Genomic DNA, 21,819 nt, shown 5'->3' with positions numbered 1-21,819 from the left:
ATCATGTGCTAGACAAGGTTTCTGAAGTACGCGATCTAGGTGTTATAATCGATAGCAAACTTTTATTCAGTGAACATTTAAATCGAATTGTTAATAAAGCATCAAAAATGTTAGGGTACCTATGCCGATCATCAAAAGATTTCACTCAATTAAAAACAATTAAAATACTTTACTGTGCTTTAGTTAGAAGCAATCTTGAATATGCATCTCAAGTTTGGAACCCTCAATACGATGTGTATATTCAACGTATTGAACGAATCCAGAAAAAATTTATACGATTTCTTAAATATCGATTTAAACTACCATCTACCATGAGCTATGAATCAGCGTGTGCTCGAATGCACCTACTTCCACTATCTATAAGAAGGGATATTAATGACATCACCTACTTACTTAATATTGTAAATAATTCGGTTGACTGTGGCCTGCTCCTCAGTAAATTATATTTCAGAGTCCCAATTAATACTCATCCTCGATCACATTCAATTTTGTGTAAGGCGTCTGTGCATACTAAATTTAGAAACAATTCTTATATACCTCGGTCATGTGTTTCTTTTAATAAATTGAGATTGACTGACCAAGAAATTGACCTCTTCTGTACCTCGGCTACCACTGCCCGTAAATCACTGGCCATACAGTACTTTAACTTGTATATGTTAAGCTAGCTTGTTTACTTATCAATTTAGTTTTGTTGTTTCTGTTTTCTCTTTCGTCTTTTATATTATTGTATCTCTATTATTTTTATCATTATCTCTTTTTTTATATATATATAGGATTATGTTTTATTAAAGTATGTTTTCCTTGCGAGCTTGCTATCTAATATGTAAAATTTATTTGCGAAAACTTGTAATTGGCTATAATCTGTTTTCTATGTTGTTACTTTTATTATCTTTGTATTTAGCTGTAAGTTTTCCTTTCTAAATAAATAAATAAATAAATAAATAAATTCAAAGTTACAAATGGTATTCGACTGCTAAAAAAGAGTCTCTCTGTTATTTCAGGTGTCATATTGTATCAAGTTGTAGTCGGATAAAGTTTTCGCCTCGAATTTTTAAAACGGAACTTTTTTTTAATGTCTTTTCTCTCACATTCGTCGAAGCAATTTCAAGGCATTTTTTTGGATGATTGTTAAAATTTGTATGAAAGTTCCTAATTTTGAAGTAACTGGTTACCGAAATATAAAATGTAATTGGTTAAACCCTCTAGAGGGTACTCAAATACTAATTCACAGTGAGTCCTTAGAGTAGGCATTGCATTTTGGTATCTATGAAGTGCACACTACTGGTACCACGTATACGGGAAGAGATGTCTGGTGGCACGTGGTATCGGCAATAATTAGCTCGACATGAGTTACGGCGTCACCGGCTAATTCACCGCTTATGGGGTTTATGGGGGTTAATGAGGGCAGCTGGCTATGTGTGACGCATTGCTCCCCGACGAGAGCTGTCACTCGGGGATTTGGAATCATTTGTCAAGGAGTGTCACTGGGGGGTTCTACGTCGCCTGTCACAATGCTTTTGAAGATCATAATATTTAGTTTTTCCTAATGATGTAAATCCCTGTTTCGTATCATGCTCATTTGGAAAATTGTGCCAAAATAACGATTAAGCTAGTTCAATTACTACTTCATTCAACGGTAACTACCGAGTCCCTTCGACTTCGTCTGCGAGAAAATCGATGTACCTAAACTTTCATTGTTCGCACTATTTTTAAAAGATCAAATGTGTAGTAATTTATTGTTACAGATAGATATTTATATATGGTTTTTTGGAGATCTATAAAAGAATAATTTGACTTTTTCCGACACTTTCCACAATGATCGATATTATTTTAATCAATTTAGACCAAATCTTGACAATTTATAATGATGAAAACTGAGCCGTTCATTATAGTTTATAGTCATTGAGTTTATTGCAGACAGTCAGTTAAACGGTAGCGGAGGAGTTTGTTTTACAATATGTGTAAAACAAACTCCTCCGCTTCTTCATTGTCATCTTATAAACGGCCGGTACTAGAGGACTAGCCCTTCCTTATATGAGAGGGGATTCACAGCTTACATACACACACCACTGGGTAATACGGATTGACAGACTTATAATGTTATTGTACCTACTCTTGTTACGATCACTATCACGTGTTAATGATAATGACTGGGACGGACTGTTGTCTGCTTGTAACGCCAACCTAATCTTGTTCAGGAATTTTCGAGAAAAAAAAATAAACATAACACGATCCAGGATTGATAGACAACAATCGAAAAAATCTGAATTTAGGTACATACATTCGAATGGCCTAGTTACTTAGGTATGTGTATTGTCGCCTGTTCGCAGTGAGCACTCAGAAAGGCATATTCCATTACCTAACCATTCAGTCGTTATGCCCTAAGTCCAGCGGTATTGAGTGACAATGGACGCGGCAGTCGAGTGGGCACCGGTAGCTGTTTGCGTAGCGGGCCTTTGGCGGCGGGCTCTCGACGTGTGTGGCCGGGCCCTTAGCGGCGACGGGCGGCCTACGCGCCCGGGACGATCACTCGCAACACCTGACGGTAGAGAGGCTTTTTATTATCATCATCATTAACAAGACATGTTGGTACTGTTGAGCACAAGTCTCCTCTCAGAATAAGAGGGTTATCATAATAGTAGGCTAATCAGAAGTATATTGTATGAGTTTAATAAATTGCTAGATCTTAAGTTACCTTTCAGACTGCAACACCTCTTAATATAAAATGATCTCGCAGTGAAGCGCTAATCAGTCATTTAATAAAGGTCCTAAATACGAACTTGTATTACTTTTTACGAGTACCTACATACCTGCTCGTAGTCTGTAGCTCGTAGCAATGGATTCGTAGAAACTCGAACTCGTGTTTTGCACTATTTAAATGTTTATATTGTGGATACTTGTTTCGTACTCAAATAGAAAATATTGCTTTTACCTAACCAAAACATTTTTATAACATTGAAATCCTGTTTCATTATTTACAGAATAATTCCTAAAGATATAGAAATAGTGGTCTAAATTAAGAAGATTTTTGTCATAAAGTAGGCAATTGGCACCTTCTTACCTGTCCTATTCTATTTTAATTGGCTTTTAAATATCTACGGCTTAAACAAATATATTTAAGTCAATGCTACGAAGTGAAGAGTAAACTTCTTTGTTTTGTTATTCTAAGCTCTATGTAGTTAGTAATAAGGAATGCGGTGATGCAAACGCTTTGAGTGCTTGTAAAATAAATGTCAATGAATTAATACTTCCCTTGACCACAATTACGCAGTTTTAGGCTTTTTAGATCTAGGTCTCCTACCATAAAATAACCTGACGTTTTAAATAAAGTGCTTGTAAAGTAAGCCTTCATTCGCACGAGAGATATAATATGTTTAAATAACAGAGTTTTTAAAACATGACGCTTTTTTTCGAGCAGTGTTAATTTTCAATTTTGGGCGTTGGAAATAGACCTTCATTTAACTTCATGCTACGGACCGCGTCCGTTAAAAAACTCTCGTGCCAATGTGGGATAAGCCTATTTGAAATAAATGAATTCTGATTTTTATGACGATTATAAAATGCAACCGGAAGTAGAAACTGCCCAAAGTGTAAGCTCCGAAAGCGTCACGCAATCAAATCGCTCGTTCCGGCGCGCGGCGCGCGGGCGCCTTGATAACGCTAATGAGCTGCGACTTGATTTCATTTGTTATATCATTTATTACTCTGATTACAAATGTACCAATGAGGTACTATATCCTACTCATATAATAATCATTAGGCTTCCGCTGCTGTATTGCCTACTAACAGCTTTATTCAACTGACAAGCTTATTTAACGTGACAGATAAACTAGATACTCAAAGACAATGCATTGGTAGTGCCTCGGTTCGGTTGTGCATGTAAACGTGCAGTGGGCACTACTCGCATGCTCGTTTGCCCACGATTATAGACACAAAAAAAACTTTAGAAAGCTTCAGATATATTGAATTTGTTTTTTAGATATTTTTATCCTCCATACGATCTAAGTTAAAATCACTGTAAACAAGTTAATTTAACCTTAAAACTATTATATTATACTTTAAAGAATGTTATGGTTTAAACCTTATTCCACGTAGGTATATGAGTAATGCTTAAACAAACAAATAGTCAAACGTATCAGTACGTAGAAAATCTGTTTTGGCGTGTCTTTAGTGCGTACCTTCTACACATAGTAGCTATTCCTACATAATAAGGCATACAAATCGGCTTACTTTAAAAATTGATGAATGTGATTGAGGACACGTTAATTATGAAATGTTATTTATGTATAATAAAATCTGACTCGAAAATTGTCAATTGCAGTCCAGCAACCAATCTTTTATTGCAACTGCGAAAAAACTACAAAGCCAAGTTTCGAACTCAGGACAGGATCCGAAGCGGAAAAAGCTATATCCACGGTACCAACGACACAAGCAAAGTCCCGATAAAACATTCCAATTCCAAAAACAATAATTATAATTTATCCTAACAATTATGAATGTGGTGTTGTCAAAAAATTGTCACGCCGTTCCGTGGCAGAGGTGTAAATTATCAAAAGTGAACGTGTCATAAGTTTTTGTCATAACATGTGAATATATGACGAGCCGCGCTTTTGATGATGTGCTCCTTTTGTTCCGGAATGTACTCTGAATATACGATAGTGTTGCCAATTAATATAGCTGTCGACAATGTTTACACTCGTAAATATGATATGCGAGGTTATTAATATAAAAATGTCTTGTTTCGTTTGTCGAGACCTATTTTTACAAGCTTTAATTTGCAATGATTGCTTGAGTAAAATCTTACAACTGAATTTTAATAAAACACCACCAAAGTCAAAAGTAAAACAGTAGAAGCAACGTAGTGGAGCTAGATGTTATAAGCTCGATAGATAGTGGCTTCTATTCCCGCCCACAGCCGTTTAAATTAATAATCCGTCCGACAACGGTTTAGCGAGTAATTGAAGGGAAAAATCTTGTTCTCGCGATGCAATAGTCACATATCATAAGTTACTATTGCATCTTTATTATTTATATTTATTTATGAATTATCATGTATCACTTATTTGGGCACTATGCTATTAGAGTAAACGAATAACACTGGTTCGCAAATATAATATTTGCTCATTTAATCGCAATGCGAATAGTCACCATTTTGTAATATTTAGTAGTAACAAGAGCAATGTAACGCTAAACGCGTGGAAATTATTTACGAAGCAGAAGCGCGAGAGACGGACGACGACAAATCGACACCGATATCTGTCGTCTAGGGGTGGGATCAGTGGGATGGTTAGCTTATCGATGACCTTTTAATAGCTATAGTAGCACCTGAGTACTATTAATAGTAATAATTTGTGATTATTATCTGCTAAATGTTGTTTATATAGAAAAATTAGCAAAACTTAATTAATTATTTTATGCTCATTTACTTATTCAATAAATTATATTTTATATACAGCACGACTAACGACTGCTAAATTAGATGCATATTGAAGAGTAGGGATTATTTTCTGTCTAGCGACATTATTAAGCTCGGGTGTTTGTGTGTTGCCGGTGTATTTACAAGCACAAGAATCTCTAATCCAGAAATTAGTATTACCAACCTTAACTTTAGAAGTCGGTGGCCTACGGAGAGCTCAATAAACCCTCATTTCTGACACAGTTAGTTTGCGAAAGTTCATTAAGACGAGTAATTTAATATATCCTGTTTGTTATTAACTTTCCTGACAACGCATTGACTTTGCATCTGAACGTTGTATAGTCAACATAAATATCCTAAGGATGCTCCATTTTTGGTATAACGTGGGTTGAAGATTAAAGGATATCTACGTGACGTTGTCGCATAGATTCGTCAGCTTGTCGCGGATGATAGCAAACTAGATCAAATTATTATAATTGTACGACGCGATTTAATAAATCTTTATATAAGGATTTATCAACATTTATTTTTATTTTTCCTTAAAACTTTTAATTATGGACATCGACAAAACAATTATATCGACGTTTGATGATCCAAGCACTACGAACATTAAATCGACTCTTTGAATCGGTTTCTTTGAGTCTTAACTAATTGGTTTTGGAGCGAGACGGCGTCATTCGGAAAGTATTGCGCCAAACAAGGACAAAAGCTCGAGGCGGGAAATATCTCTCTTCGCGCATAATTTACGGCGCGCCTTTGACGACTCGCCGTTGACTGTTACTGGTGTTTTCGGCCAATATAACGATCACTATGATATACCAAACCTAACTTATAGATGCACGCTTTTCTTTCTCAATCTTTTTTACAACGAACTTATCGAAGTCCACGTCTGTCCAACTAAGCCTCAGTGGCTCAGTGGTTTCGGCCGTACTCATCATCAAGAGGTGGAGGTTCGATGCCCGTCCGCTGGATTATTGTCGTACCTCTCCTAACACAGTCTTTCCCGAATAATTGGAGGGGAATGGGAATACCTATTAGGCATATTTAAACGATATAGAAAAATCTTTATAAAAAAACCATAACATCTGCATTTCAATGTGCAAAAAAAATTTGAAGGTTGTAGACAACTTTCGTTCAAATCTACAACCTCACAAACTTTTGTGAGGTTGTAGATTTGAAGGTGATAATATCTGGACCTACCGACTGACGACCTTAAAAACTCTTTTACCAATAGAAAGCCACGTTATTTGCGAGTGTCTTAGGTTTTGTTTTATCCCCGTATTCCCACGGGAACGGTAACTACGCGGGTGAAACCGCGCGGCGTCTGTTATGTATGATAATGTTGGTAAAGTTCTAGAACCGAAGAGCTAATAGAGACGTAATACTTAAGTACTTACATTACTAAACACAACAACAAATTACTCTGGATTAGATTAAAACGATGTTAGTCATCGGTATATTAGGAAAAAGATTCTTCTATTCCATCGATTGCTAATAGACATCCAAAAAGGAAAAAGTTCTGAATTTTATGGTGTAGTTTAGATGAAGGTATATCTATGATTTTGTATAGCAATAGACGATCATTAATTCGTGAGACTTCACGAATTTACAGCGGTTTCATGTCGTCAAATATATCGCGCCCTCCGTTTGAAGCGCCGAACGCTGAGTAAGAACAAAGGCGGCAATGGATCATTAACAATTCAGTTCCCGATATTATAAATTACATTCAGTTGATTTTTCTTCAGCTAAATATAATATATCTGTAGTGGAATTCTTTTAAACTAGAATTTAAATGGAACGCGCGAGAATAAAATAGGTTTTTGATGATGTGTAATTATATGAAGTTGTGGAGGATATTTTACGACGTTAGAATCGTTACGCTATCGTGACGATTCGAACGTGAAACGTTTCGTTTCGCGCGTAAGTTATTTAACGTACGATGAAAGTTTTGATTTAATAACGATATTTATAAAATAAAAAAAAATCTGTTTATTTCAGGCCATTGACCCATATATTAAAGCTAAAATTAATTTAAATATCTGCCCCGCCTTACTGATACACCGGGCACACATATAGGTATGTGCGTGTACCCAGTGCCAATATGGGATAGTTAAAATTGTCAACAACCACCTTCAGGAAGGTGTTGGTGCTCCCCCTTACCCTGCTCAACAGCGATGTAATTCGTTTGCTCTTCCATACGCAAACATAGCTGATGCACTGCAGTACCGCGGGAGCCCCAACATCATTTTGAAGGCGTTATTATATTGCACTCAGTGCATTGTATGTCTTCTGCGTATAGTTTTAAATCTGCTGTGTTGATTTTAGAGTTCCGAACGTATTACAAAACGGAATCCTTGTTTTAATTCTACACACCTATAAATGAAGAACTCGAAGCTCTATACATAAGTATTTTCTATTTTACTAGCCCTCGGGCTAGAAGAACGTCTTTCTAAGTTTCTTCTTTCTTTCATCTGTCGGACGTTGAAGTCCATGACGTAGTTTAACGGACATACAAGTAACTCCTCCTCCCGTGTTGGGTGGAATCCAGTCCTAAGTAGTAGGTATAGTTATGCTTTTTCAGGGAAAGAGGAAGGGAAAACAAAATCTGGAAAGGCATACCATAATTTCGCAGGAACGAAGAGCCAAAACACTTTGTACGTGTCCAAGGGACAATAATTTAGAATGTAGCAATGCAATGGCAGTTCTATGGTAAAGTGGTGAGGGAGGAACTAGATCAAAACGTGAGCGCACTCTACGAATTGTAGAAAACCGCCGAGCAACCTTTCGTCGATGCTCCAACATTTGTAATTATGCGATATATGACGTTTCGTTGACCATGAGCCTTCTAGCCCGGTGATCCACCGAATGTGAATTAAAGAAACGTCAGCACCACAGAAACCCATTGCTATATTGTTTGATACTATCGCCGCCGCCGGACGCCCGAGACTTCGTCCACGTGATAATCGATGTGAACTTTCAACCCCTATTTCAGCCCCTTCTATTTATATTGTCGTGTCTTTATACGATCCGCTAATTTGACCACTACAGTTTGTCGTAGTAGAAGTGATAAAGATTGATCTGAAACATAATAATCATGAAAGAAGTCAGTTCAAAGCCATCAGTATGTGGGTCGCCACGCCTCTTCCCGTCCGCTTTTGGCCACTGGAACGTACACGAAAATAAAAATATTACAAGTATAATATCAACCCTTTTATTTTTATACCTATATAGTTTTAACCGACTTCAAAAAAAGGAGAAGGTTCTCAAGTCGACGTATGTGTTTTTTTTTTATTTTATGTTTGATAACTCATAACTTCGTCATTTATTAACCAAGGAATTTTTAGTGCCTACCCTTTTTTAAAACCTTATGTCCACCATTGGCTGCACGCTTGGGATCGCTTTTATCTTAATTGATATGTATGACAGATCTTGATCACGTGACCTGTCGATAGCAAATTCCCATACATTTTTCTAGTTTTTGAAGCGTTTACGATCGTAGAAAGAGAATCGACGTGCCACTTGGCTAAAGTAGCTGGTTTGCTTGTCCATAGCACCTAAAGAATGGTACGATACATAGAACTTGCTTGTTATTTAGAAGAGCCATTCAAAACTTCTTTCAACGTGGTTGTGCACTGGTAAGTTAGTAGGTAGAAGTGGCAAGTGGCAAGTGTGCAGTGTGTAGTGTGTAGTGGCCGCCCGCGACGCCGGCGCGTTTGATGTGTGGTGGGCAGCTTCAGGGAACCGCACGTGTGGTGGGCGGAGCTGCAGGCGCGCCCGGCCGACACTGAGTGCGAGTGTTTGTGATCACTTACACTGTTTTGTGTCTTTGGAGAACAATAATAAATTCTTCATTACACTTTAAACAAATTTTGACGGCCTCCGTGGCGCAGTGGTACCTATACAAAACGGAGGTCCTGGGTTCGATCTCTGGCTGTACCGATTGAGGTTTTCTTAATTTGTCCAGGTCTGGCTGGTGCGAGGCTTCGGCCGTGGCTAGTTATCCTACCGACAAAGACGTGCCGCCAAGCGACTTAGCGTTCAGGTACGATGTCGTGTAGAAACAGAAAGGAGTGTGGATTTCATCCTACTCCTAACAAGTTATCCCGCTTCCATCTTATATTACATCATCACTTACCATCAGGTGAGATTGTAGTCAAAAATACATTGCGATATAACTGAAACCTTCGCGCAGTAAACGCAATCTCTGCGAAACAGTGTACCTAGGTATACAGGGTGATTCGGACTTTAGTGCGGACATTTTTTTTCGTGGTTCTGTATCATTAATAGAACATAAATCTACAAACAGTTCGATACATTTTATGTAATTTTTTTTTTCAATTTATGTCTCAGAAATAACAAAATAATGGACACATTCCCAAACAAACTGCGCAACTGCTGGCGGCACTTTGTAAGACGCCGACAAAGAAATACCGGCAGTAGTCATATCGCTTCGGCTTCGGCTGACGGGGGTGGCAGGGGTGAGGGGATCGAAAAATCCCTGAGGACGCCTGCCGAATTGCCGATGGGCGACCAGTGACAGACAATCTGCCGTCGCTTGCGCATTTAAGTCGAATCATCCTTTAATGCAAAAGTTTGCGTAATAATAATCATCATTTGTATTTCATTATTCCAATCGAAAGTTTATAATTTTTATTATTACTAGGCATTATTGATGGTCCTAAGCCCAATAAAGTATGAAGGGAAAATCGATACTCAACTCAAAAGTGACGACCTTTAATTATTATAAAAAATAATAGGTACAAAAATAAACGTAGAAAGGTCAACGGCCCTCGGCGCGGGCGCTCGCTAACCTAGTACCTACCAGCTGATTTTGTAGTTGCCTATTACTGTGCTATTACTTAGTACAGCGATAGGGTGACCCTCAAATTCTGTTTAAATGTTTAAACTTTAGCTAACGATAACTTTGTTATTGTTGAGTTAAAAAAAAAAGAAAAAATACGTGTTCATTAAATTTTGTTTATGTACAAAATATAAAAATATCCGTACTTGAAAAAATTTCTTCCTGTATAATGATTAAGTTGTATATTACTATTAAAAGTTAGTGTGCAAACAATAAAAAACAGATTTAATTTGAAACTCCCGTGACACTTATAAAACTGAATTTATTTAATTTAATACGACTTAACATCATAAGTTCTTGGCATCATACTCGTGATAGGTACTCGTAGAAAAGCGCCGATATGTTCAAAGTGGCTTTTCGTTGATCGTTTATATACCTACTTACTTAGTCAAGAACCACCCGTCACCACCACGTTAGATATCAAACAAAAAAATCCGCATCATAATCGATACTAATTTAGAGAAATAGATTTTAGTCTGGATTAACAAATACGATTAACTTTTCATCCCCGAAAAATGAATGGTTCCCGCGGGATTTGTGAAAAACTGAATTCCACGCGGACGAAGATGCGGGGTCCGATAATATAACATTTTTAACGCGGGCTATTCTGATACTAGTAAAAGTATCACACTGTTTTATCTTCGATTCTTTACCTACAGCATCAATATTATAAAAACTTTTTAGTTATAGATGTTTTCTGTGGTAATACCTAGTCTTATGGTCAGTGATTTGGTCTATGGTCCGTAACCACATGTGGCTTTTGCCACGCCCTCTTTTTGCCCTTTGGTTGCTCTTAGCAACGATTCCGACAAACGCCGGCGCTTCTGTTTTTGTATCTATCATCACAACTTCATCTTTATGCCTTGTTATTGAATGCCCGACGTCGTCTGCAAATCATTAAAAATATAATACCCAATCCATTAATAAAACGTTAACTGCTTTGTTTATAATACCTACCACAAGATTTTAGTTATTACCAAATATCTGAACGTGATTTTCACGATTTCATTCCTTATACCCAAAAGTTTCTAACATACCTAAAAAGGCTAAAAATACATATAAAAACAAATAAGGTTGATGTCCATAAAACAGCAGCTAAATAAATGAAAACCAAATATGTCCAAGTAATAAAAGCCCAGCCTTCTCGGTAGAGCAGCGACCATGCCGTCGGCTGCGGGTGGGGGGGGGGCACATGCCGCGGTGACGTCACGCACCGGCTCGTCTGTCACCCGACACCCACCTTTGAAGTGACATTGTGGGCGAGCTGACACGCTTTTGTGCAGGTTCAGCGGAACCGAGCGCCTATATTATACACTTTTATCGGAAGGAGTCAGTTTTCAATTCACTTTGAAAAAGACTGGTTAATGAGATACCTACCTATATGTAGTTGAACTTCAAAAATAGAAGTCAAGTTTTACTTACCAATTTAAATTGAAAACTACTTATTTAGGTACATCTGGGTACTAAACCAAAATCGGGTCATCCTGTAATCTACGATGTTGGCTGAATATCTTTTTTTCTATCAACTGTAAAACAAAAAGTGACAAACGAATATAGAAACGAAAAACAACATAAAGTTGATGATTAAAAAATTGTTTCAACTAAACTTTAAAGCACAAAACGTTTAAACCATTAAACCCTTTAGAATAAAAACATAAACCACTTTATCCTAATCTATTTATATTGCAACCGCTTAAAACGAGCACACCTAATAAGTTAACACCGACGCGTAAATCTCAAACATGTCGCGCAATGAATTAAGCCCTTGCTCTGTCTATTTCGGACATGTCGCTGACAAGTTACAAGCAACAAGATAATGTCGCACGCTGTGGGTGCGGCACTAATTTGCACCCAGCTGATGTATTGCCTGTTGTTTTGTTCCGACGAGTCGTTGACACGTCGAGTGATTAGGGAGTCTGCTGAAGATAATCTTTACACTACGTACTTTACGATTTCAAAATATGCAATAACTTGAAACTTAATAGACAATAGAGGCACAGAATAGAACACAATCACAAATAAGTGCTCTAAATTATCATTGACTTCGTCGTTAGTAGCTTGTGCTGTAACGCATGCATGAGTTGCATAAATATACGTTACAAACACATGAGGCCAGGTTGATGGACACAGGGTGGGACTTTGCACGCCCTGCAAAGTTTTGCTTTGTTAACTGTTTAAAGACGAAGGTTTTCCATAAAAGTGGACCAACTGTTTGATAATTATTTTTTACAATAAGGTGGGCAAAATAAAACAGGCTGCATTGAAGATTGTACAGTATAATACATCCCTTGAGGTTGCTCCGAGTTTGTGGTGAAACGGATGTAGACTTGTTATCTAATCTGGGTAGTGCTTAGTGGAGAATCGCAAACCAACTTACACATTGTTCTTCATCAGCCTTTTTGGTTTCTAAATTCTCCATTACCACTGCCTTTAGGAAAGGTAGTTTGTAGATTAGGCTTACCACCCTGCTTCTGTAATCACTGAAAGTATAGCATTTGTTTTGTCGGCAGACCCCAATGCGAGCGCGATGGGCAACCCAGGCATGGGTGGCGGCGCGCAGCAGTACGGGGAGGTGAACCAGCTGGGCGGCGTGTTCGTGAACGGCAGGCCGCTGCCCAACGCCGTCCGACTGAGGATCGTGGAGCTGGCGCAGTTGGGCATCAGGTCAGTGCACTTACCATCATTACCAGCCTATTTCACCGGCCCACTACATGCCTATCTCTTGGACTATTTCAATTTGTAGTTATTTAAGTTCTGGCTAATTAATTGTGAAGTCAGGAAGTGAGCTGCATTTTTTCGAGAAGGAAGAAATCTTTTCTATTCAATAAGAAACTACAGGTTTTACTTCTATTAGCAATAAAAATCATGCCCACATTGAATGGTGACAATAATACTGGCTCCATATTTACGCACTGGACAGCCAGACTGATTGGCAGACAGGGCAGGCCTGCGCTAAAATGAGCTAGCCTTTCTGTCACCAGTCAAGGCAATTATTCGAAATAGTTCGAATTCCCTTAACTAAATTATCATTATTATTTTTGGCCGCTTCCACAAGTCCTCTGCTCAACATAGGCCTCACCCTAAGGACTTCTACACAAACAGGTTTTGAGCAGCCTGTATCCAGCGGCTACTTGCAATTTGGTCCACCTAGTGGAGGATCTACTAAGACTGCTTTTTCCGGCTTGTCTTTTAAATAGGTTGCCTTTTAGTACATAAATATAATTTAAAGTAAAGTAAATGAAAACTATAATGTCCTTCTATATTTTAGAAAGGAGGATGTCTCTGCATGTTGAAACTCGCTTGACTCTAGAGATATCTTAACAGAAGGTTATTGTTGCCAGGCCCTGTGACATAAGCCGACAACTCCGGGTATCTCACGGCTGCGTGTCCAAGATCTTGGCACGGTACCACGAGACTGGCTCCATACTTCCTGGCGCCATCGGTGGCTCCAAACCTCGAGTCACCACTCCCAAGGTTTGTCTTTTTTATAAACATTACAAAAAATATAGTTGTAGAATGTTATGCTTAATTACATGTCATGCTCCAAATTCAAAGTTTCAATCTTGTTGTAACCTGGCCTTCTCCGTCAGGTGGTGTCATACATCAAGCAGCTGAAAGCCAAGGATCCCGGCATCTTCGCGTGGGAGATCCGCGACCGGCTGCTGGCGGACGGCGTGTGCGACAAGTACAACGTGCCGTCCGTGTCCAGCATCAGCCGCATCCTGCGCAACAAGCTGGGCGGCGCGCTGTACCCCGTGCCGCCGCTCTACCCCGTGCCGCCGCAGCGCTGCTGGCCGCTGCACCAGCCCTACGACTACTACGTGTATCTGCAGGTCTGTCTGTAACACTGCACCCGTCCGTGTCCAGCATCAGCCGCATCCTGCGCAACAAGCTGGGCGGCGCGCTGACATATATCTTCATAACAGCCGATGGACCTCTGGACTTCCAAACACCACGATCTCAAGCCGCCAGCATCCAGCGGCACCCTTCCCTTTTAAGCTATAGCCTCAGATTTGAGACCTAATGTACACGAATTTCTGAGACTCGACTATATTTTAGACGTACCGGCTAAAACTTTCGAGACGCCTAACCTAAGCTATTGTCCACAGGGTCGGCAGCACGCAGCCAGCGCGCAGCACCTGCCGCACGCGCACGTGCCCCCTCCCCCCCACCACGCGCACGCACACGCGCTCTGACACCCGCACGCGGCGCCCGCGCACCCGCACGCGGCGCACCCACAGCCGCACCCGCACCCACAGCCGCCGTGAAGCGCCGCAAGTGCAATAGCTACAGCAAGAGATGAAGAAACGTGTTGACAATAAAGTGGTGTGTAATCAGTGTTATGTAAAATGCTCACGGACGTTAATACTTCTAATGCTCGGTCCACACATCAACGAAAAAACTACCAACGAACTGTGCACTATTTTATCGAATGTGTATACGAAATTTGGCACAGTTTTTATTTATGAGCCATGCTATGGGTACGGGACGTTTGATGGAATGGAGTCCGCAGTCCATATAATGTTCTCGTTGCAGTGTGGACCGGGCGTAAGACTAAGTATTACGATTACATAGTTTGTTTTACATGTGTAATTTATTCTATGAAGATTTCAAAATGTGTGTCTGAATGTCGAATATTGTACCTAGATTAAACTTGTGTTGCTTTGAGGGTGGAGCCCATGGTTGAATAAGCTCATGAATCTTGCATTGCCATATCAAGGCAGCAAGGTTTATCTTTTGGGCCAAATAATCAACAGGAATTGGTTTTAGAACGGATTACCTACTATATAGGTATCATACCGATACGATATAGAGGCCTTAGATATGACTGACTCTTGAGTAATTGTCTAAATCTCATAATGCAGCACCCGCAAAATAAACCAATTTCTTGTATCATGCCCGATAAATATGCCAATGTGTGTACCTACTCGTAAGCTGTGATAGCCCAGTGAATGTGACCTCTTCCTTCGACTTGGAGGGCGTAGGTTCGAATCCGGGTCGAGGCATGCACCTCCAATTTAGTTATGTGCATTAAAAAAATATATCACTCGTCTCATACGCTGAAGATGAAATAACATCGTGAGGAAACTTGCATACTAACCTGAGAATTTTATTAATTCACTACGTGTGTCAAGTCTGCCAATCCGTATTTGGCCAGCGCGGTGGACTAAAGACCCCTCTCATTCTGAGAGGAGACTTTTGCTCAACAGTGAGCCGAATATGGGTAGTTAACGATTATGTACTTCAGTATGGAATATTTCCCCATTTTCGATGTCGACTGAAAACATGTCGAACAACAACATTAACTGATTTAACCATAAATGTTAACGTAACGCTTATCAGTCGGTGATAAGAAATCATTTCATTTCAAATTTTATTGTGCACGAGTGTGAGTAGGTACCGACTTTACGCAAGCATAATTAAATCAACAGTAAAAAAAACTACGTTGCGTTAATATTTTATACAGGGCCGGATCTAGGGGGGGCAACCAAGACACTTGCCCTGGCAGGCTTTTTAAGAGGGCGTCAAAATCGTTATAATGAGTAGCTACAAAATTTTTGGAAAATACCAACCAATTGTGAGTTTTCAACGTTAAAAATACAAGAACCCTTAAAGCTTGACAAGTTCGTTGTTGACACTCCCATGATATGCAGGCGACGGGGGGATGCGCGGGTGAAAAGTCGTGCGCGCGGGCAGAGGGAAGGACTGCGTGGGTATGAAGTCGTGCGCGCGGGGCATCGCTACCCCTCCCGGTTCGTGCGGACCATCGGGAGTGCTACGAACGAATATACCAAGCTATAGAAATGAAATCTCTGCCTCTGAAAAAATTAAAATTAATATACATATTTAAGAGTGTAATAGAAATTGTGAGTAGATATTATTATGTATAGTGTTTAATGAATGTAGCCATACAGTGTATATAAATATATGACGTTATTATATGATAGTATATTTTAAGTTATTATTTACTTGTGAAGAGACAATTATGGGTACTTATCTTAGTTGTAATAGCAACAAATTGTAATATAAGATTAAAACAGTCCGCATCAAGTATGTTTGTCGCTGAAGTTTCCAGTGCCGGCGCCAGGCAAAAAATCACTATGCAAAGCACCTTTCGCTTTGCAATCAATTAGTAAATACAAAAAAATCTTTGATCTCACTTGTGGTAGCACTATTATTAGTTATATTAAAAACAAAAAAAAAGTTTAAAATATTTATATTTTAAACTTTCTTTGTGTTGCTTGACAACTATGCAACAAGTAATTGAACTTTGAAATTAATAAGCAAATTCATCGGCTCCTGATGTGGCCGGTGTCTGTGGTCTACTTAATTCAAATCAAATCATTCTTTATTTTGCCAGAATTAAAAGTTATTGCAAAATAAAGCACTCTGTAAAGCAAGGTTAAAGGAGCTCAAAGTGGGGTACGCGGTTCCCATTAGTTAGGGGTTCGGTGTCACTTGGAAATTTTAACAGGGGTTCGTAGAGCCGAAACTTTGAGAAACCCTGCTGTAGAGAATCAAAAATAATAATTACACCTCAAAATTATCGCCAACGATGTCAATGTGCACGCGAAGTAAACTTCAGAACTGCAAAGTTACTCGATGCGTACTGTATAGTAAGAATAATTAATTAACTCTATAAGTATGTATTTTTACTTGTCACTTCAACACTACGCATCTACAGTGTCTATGAAGTGAAAGTAAACGCACTCGGTTCAAAATGTGCTCAAGACAAGCGCAGTTTAGCGCACATGTTTTGTGTTCAGAAGAATACTCGAACTTTGATGCGTCAATAGTTCCACGGCACAGGGGCGGACTCTATACCGAGAGGGGGGTTGGTTCCTCCCCATTGAACTATTGTCGTACCTATTCCTAACAGTCTTTCTGATAAAAGGAGAGGAAAGGGAAATTTGGTCATTTTAAATAGACATCCTTGAAAAAATTGGTATTGTAGTGTTGAGGTGGTAGATAAAATAATATTTAATTTGATTGTATATATGTATATCTGAAATTCTGATGTGAAAAGTACTAGAAGAAGTGATGTCATTTTCTCTGTTAGGGCAGGGTCACACAAATGCGTTCAAACTGACAGTTCATTGTGTGTAATTCTTGCGTCCGACTGATTAATAAAATATTGTAAGACTTGTAGTTATGGCTGTTATTTTTAATACAACGCAAAGTTATACTAAGCCACACAATAAAAATGTAATATTTATTGTAATATTATTTTTTTGTAATAAATAGGTAGGTAGTTTCAGTCATGAGAACATGATTTTCTCTTTTATTTTCAAACTTGCGTTGACCCATCGCAGCGTGTGCTATACTGGGTTTAACTTGAACGCAACTGTCGACGCATCAGTGTGGCCGAGCCCTAAGAGTCCATGGACACAAAAAAGCTGACGCAATTTTACAAAAGACCAGTGCCTTTATGTTATGGTCCAAACTATTAGTAGGTATGTAATTATAATTAACTAAATGAATGTTTATATTACAAATCATACAAGATATCTTTCTACTGCTACAATTAAAATAAATTGGTTTTATTTATATTTATTTCTGGATTTCATTTTCTGTTACCCGAGATAGGTAAACAAGGATCTACATTTTGAAATGAAATTAGGTTCTGCATATCAAACAAAAAAAAATTAATAAAAAAAATGATGATTGTCCTCAACGCCTCCCTGAATCAATAATCCAGGTTGTGATAAACTTTAGTAAGGTATTGCTCATACATACATATACATACAGGCAGCGTCACTTGAGGAATAGAAACTATAAAATTATAACTATAAACGCTAAAAGCTTAATCACCATATGCTTCTCAGGTAACTACGGACATTTGGGGTCATGCTGACTGAGGGAGGTAGCATGTGTCAAATTTCCAGACCTTTGATCCTTCAAGCAGTCCTGGTAGCACTTTAAGCAATTGCTTAAGGCATCTCGGGAGGCGTCAGAGACGACCGAGAAAAAAACGAGCATATGAAAGATTTCAAAATCCGCGCGTTTTAAATTAACTTGACGTTTGGTTTCTCTTTCTACATTAGGGATCGAAGCGTTAGTGATCGTACCTACCTACCTACTATTACCGTATTACCTACAGGCCTACATTCCTAGCACCCGTCCCCAGGTTGGCCTACGCAACCGGTGGATGTGATCCGGACTGTCTCGCCACGTGTTTTACGCCACGTGAAACTTTTTAACTTAGTCCGTTGCGTATCTAACAATCAATGAGTGTACCATAATTGTTTGACTAATTAAAAAAAATCTTTAAATTGCATTTAATAAGTATTAAATTAATTAAAAGCCATTACATATAAATAACACGTATTTGTTACCAAAATATAGTATACAGTACTTTACAAATAGCAACAGAATGCACTGGTTAATTGATTTAAAAGTGCCCCGTCTTGTAACCGTACCCACCGGCCGCCGCCGCTTTACTACCACAAAACAATAAACCGCAGGATATTGCTGCGGCGACGCACTCTCCCTCACGAATTACCAATTAAGCCCTTGCTTTGTTTGAATTTAATACCACCTAATCCGAAAATTTAGTATATTAATAACAAATTTTATGACGCTCGCACGCAAACCTGCTCGCTGTAGGGCTGATGAAAATACATAGGTAGGAACATCGATATTGTATCTATCCTGAATAAATTATTCCTTCTATATCTTTTGGTCATGGTTTCACGACTCAATGCGGTTTGTCCACCAGTGGACGTCAGGTGATCCACGGGTGGAAGCCTTGTTAACCAGTAAACATCGAGTAATTAAAGAGTGGATGAATAGTTTTTAAAGGGCAGCTACTTGTACCTACATATGTTTGCTAATGGCTCTAAAGTGTTTTTCAGATAGCATGGGTACGGTAACAGTTGCCTGATGACGTTTATAATAGGTACGTACTACTATAATCGCGGCAAACTTTCAAGAGTGAAACGAACGTACCTATAGTCCACAACTTTAGGTTTTTTACACAACAATAATACTACTCAAAAAGGTTCTTTTAAGCGACACTTTTCGTTTCGATTCACGTACATTTTATTTTTAATAATAAGCTTTACGGCTCTGGGTTCTAGCCCTTTTGATTCCGGATTCACATACAACAAATTAATTATGACGGACCAATTATAGAAAGACCTGCCCCGCAAGACGTTTCCTCTCTGTCAAACAACCAACGATCTAACGCGTTATCGATTGTATCGATGTTTCATTGTTGTAATCGTTTTCGTCGTCTAAAAAGCTCCCTAATAATTCCGGTTTGTGTAGTAAGTAGTCAGTCAGTCAATGGCATGAAAAACGGTCAACAACTTCTAATTCACTAAAAGATGACGTGACGTTTAATTTGAAAATATTTCTATTTTATGTTTGTTATTCTTTACATGGTAGCCCTTGATTTCAGTCTCACTCAGTAACTGATGTTCAGTCAGTAACTGATGATGCAATCTAAGATCGAAGCGGGCTAACTTGTTAGGAGGAGGATGAAAATCCACACCCCTTTCAGTTTCTACACGACATCGTACCGGAACGCTAAATCGCTTGTCGGTACGCCTTAGCGGTCGAAGCCTTCTACAAGCCAGACCTGAACCAATTAAGAAAACCTCAATCGGCCCAGCCGGGAATCCAACCCAGGACCTCTGTCTTGTAAATCCACCGCGCATACCACTGCGCCACGGAGGTCGTCAAAAACATAATTATAATTAATATTTTACTTTTCGGAGGGTAGGCGTGAAATAAGTAACACACATTTTTGAAACGCTGTTTATTTTATTTTTAATTATAATAGAAAGTTTAAAGTATATCTACTTATTTTCACTATATTATGTCCCAGTGACTTCAAATACGTACCAGCTAATGTAATCCTCGTGATAATTTATTTATATTTCATAACCACAAAATTTTACACAAGTGTTCGCGATATTGATACAAGATGGATTCTTTGAAACAGTCTTTTTCTGCTATGTCGGATATGTTCTACACGAAGATGGACGAATTCCAGCAGGAATTACAAAAGAACACTGCTTCGAAGACGGCCGTGACCACCTCATCGATAGCCGCGGACTTTGCTTCTTTCAAAATATTTATTGTATCCACATTGAAAACGCTGCAGCAGCAAGTTGAATTCCTTCGGATGGAAATGGATCGCCAAGAGATGCGACAAAGGCGGAAGATGCTGCTCTTGCACGGAATTTCTGAAGCGAAGGCGGAGAATTTAACTGCACGTGTCACATCGATATTTGCTCAACACTTGGATCTCCCAAATTTTTCAAGTTCCAGCATAAAAACAAGTTATCGGTTTGGACGTTCTTCAGGTGGCAAACCCAGGCCTATTGTTGTTAAGTTCACAGACACAACAGTACGCAATAAGGTATGGTTTGCTAAAACTAAATTCAAGGGCACTGGTTTCACACAGTCGGAGTTTTTAACAAAGTCGCGCCACGACACCTTCTTAGAGGCTCGAAAGCGTTTCGGTGTCACAAACTGCTGGACGCGTGATGGATGCATATTTATCGTCGGCTCGGACGGCGTCCGTCACCGAGTAGAATCCTTGAGCGAACTTGAATTAATTCCTGATGTTTCGTCAGCGGCGGCGGCGGTAGCGGCGACGCGGGCGGTGGAGTCGCCGAACTCCGGTGTTGTATTAAATAGTCCAGTTGCTAAATTGCCCGTTTCTCGTACAGTTAGACGAGTGGTTAGGAAGTAGAAATTCAATTCTTGTTTATTTAGGTACTTATGACTAGACTTCACAACATTTTATTTTTTCTTTTATTTTAAAATTATACCCTCAAAATTGTATCAATAATCTGTACTTTCAATTGTCAATTTTTCATGAACTGTCAAAAGTGACGTGTATCAAGCGTTGACAATTTAAACAGTGATGCCAACTGTGAATAGCCACAGGGCCACAGGTTATTTATTAGTTACGTTTTACTTTATTATCTGTCAAATAAATCCGGTATCTGTTTATATTAGTAACCAGAGACAACAATTAGAACTTATATTGTTAACTTTAAGGCAAATTGCTTTGTGTTCGGATTTTCACTATTAAGTAATCCTGAATTATTGTCATGTATTTTCTTTTAAGTTATTTTTGATGTTATGCTATGGTTATAGATTTAGTTTTGTTTTTAATTGATTTTGTTATGTAATAATTTTGTTTTTAGTCATAAGTATGTTACACATTTTGCTAGCTGGTAGGTAAAGTTTATATTTGTTTATTTTATTTTACAATTTATATTTTCTTTTTTACATTTAATTAATAATATCATCTGTTTTAATTAATTTTTATATAAGTATAGATATAATTATTATTGTTATTTGAATTATTATTATTATTTTAATTATTTTAATTTTATTTATTTATTATTATATATAAATATTTATATACATTTTATTTCTTTCTTTAATATGTCATTTCTTAATACAATTGGCCTAAACGACTCATTCTTTTCGCTTTCTGATTCTAGTGTAATTAGTAGTAATGATAATTTTCAGAGCCTCCCAACTCTTAATGAAACACTTGATACGCACTTCTCTGATT

The 21,819-nt window shown here is 38.4% G+C and overlaps 1 protein-coding gene across 1 annotated transcript in view; it reads left to right on the top strand.

The window, feature by feature from the left end:
• The window catches only part of LOC112050541 (paired box protein Pax-1), a 34,122-nt gene extending 16,291 nt beyond the window's left edge, over positions 1–17,831 (top strand). The window contains exons 2-5 of the mRNA XM_024088829.2: positions 12,788–12,941; positions 13,619–13,751; positions 13,868–14,110; positions 14,387–17,831. Of these exons, the coding sequence (XP_023944597.1) occupies positions 12,788–12,941; positions 13,619–13,751; positions 13,868–14,110; positions 14,387–14,473 (617 nt within the window). The 3' untranslated portion in view covers positions 14,474–17,831. The remainder of the gene's footprint in view (positions 1–12,787; positions 12,942–13,618; positions 13,752–13,867; positions 14,111–14,386) is intronic.
• Positions 17,832–21,819: the final 3,988 nt, after the last annotated feature.

The sequence above is a fragment of the Bicyclus anynana genome, chromosome 21, assembly GCF_947172395.1.
Source record: "Bicyclus anynana chromosome 21, ilBicAnyn1.1, whole genome shotgun sequence".
Classification (NCBI taxonomy): domain Eukaryota; kingdom Metazoa; phylum Arthropoda; class Insecta; order Lepidoptera; family Nymphalidae; genus Bicyclus; species Bicyclus anynana.
The sequence above is the reverse complement of the archived record's forward strand: the minus strand, read 5'-3'. Positions and strand labels throughout refer to the sequence as shown.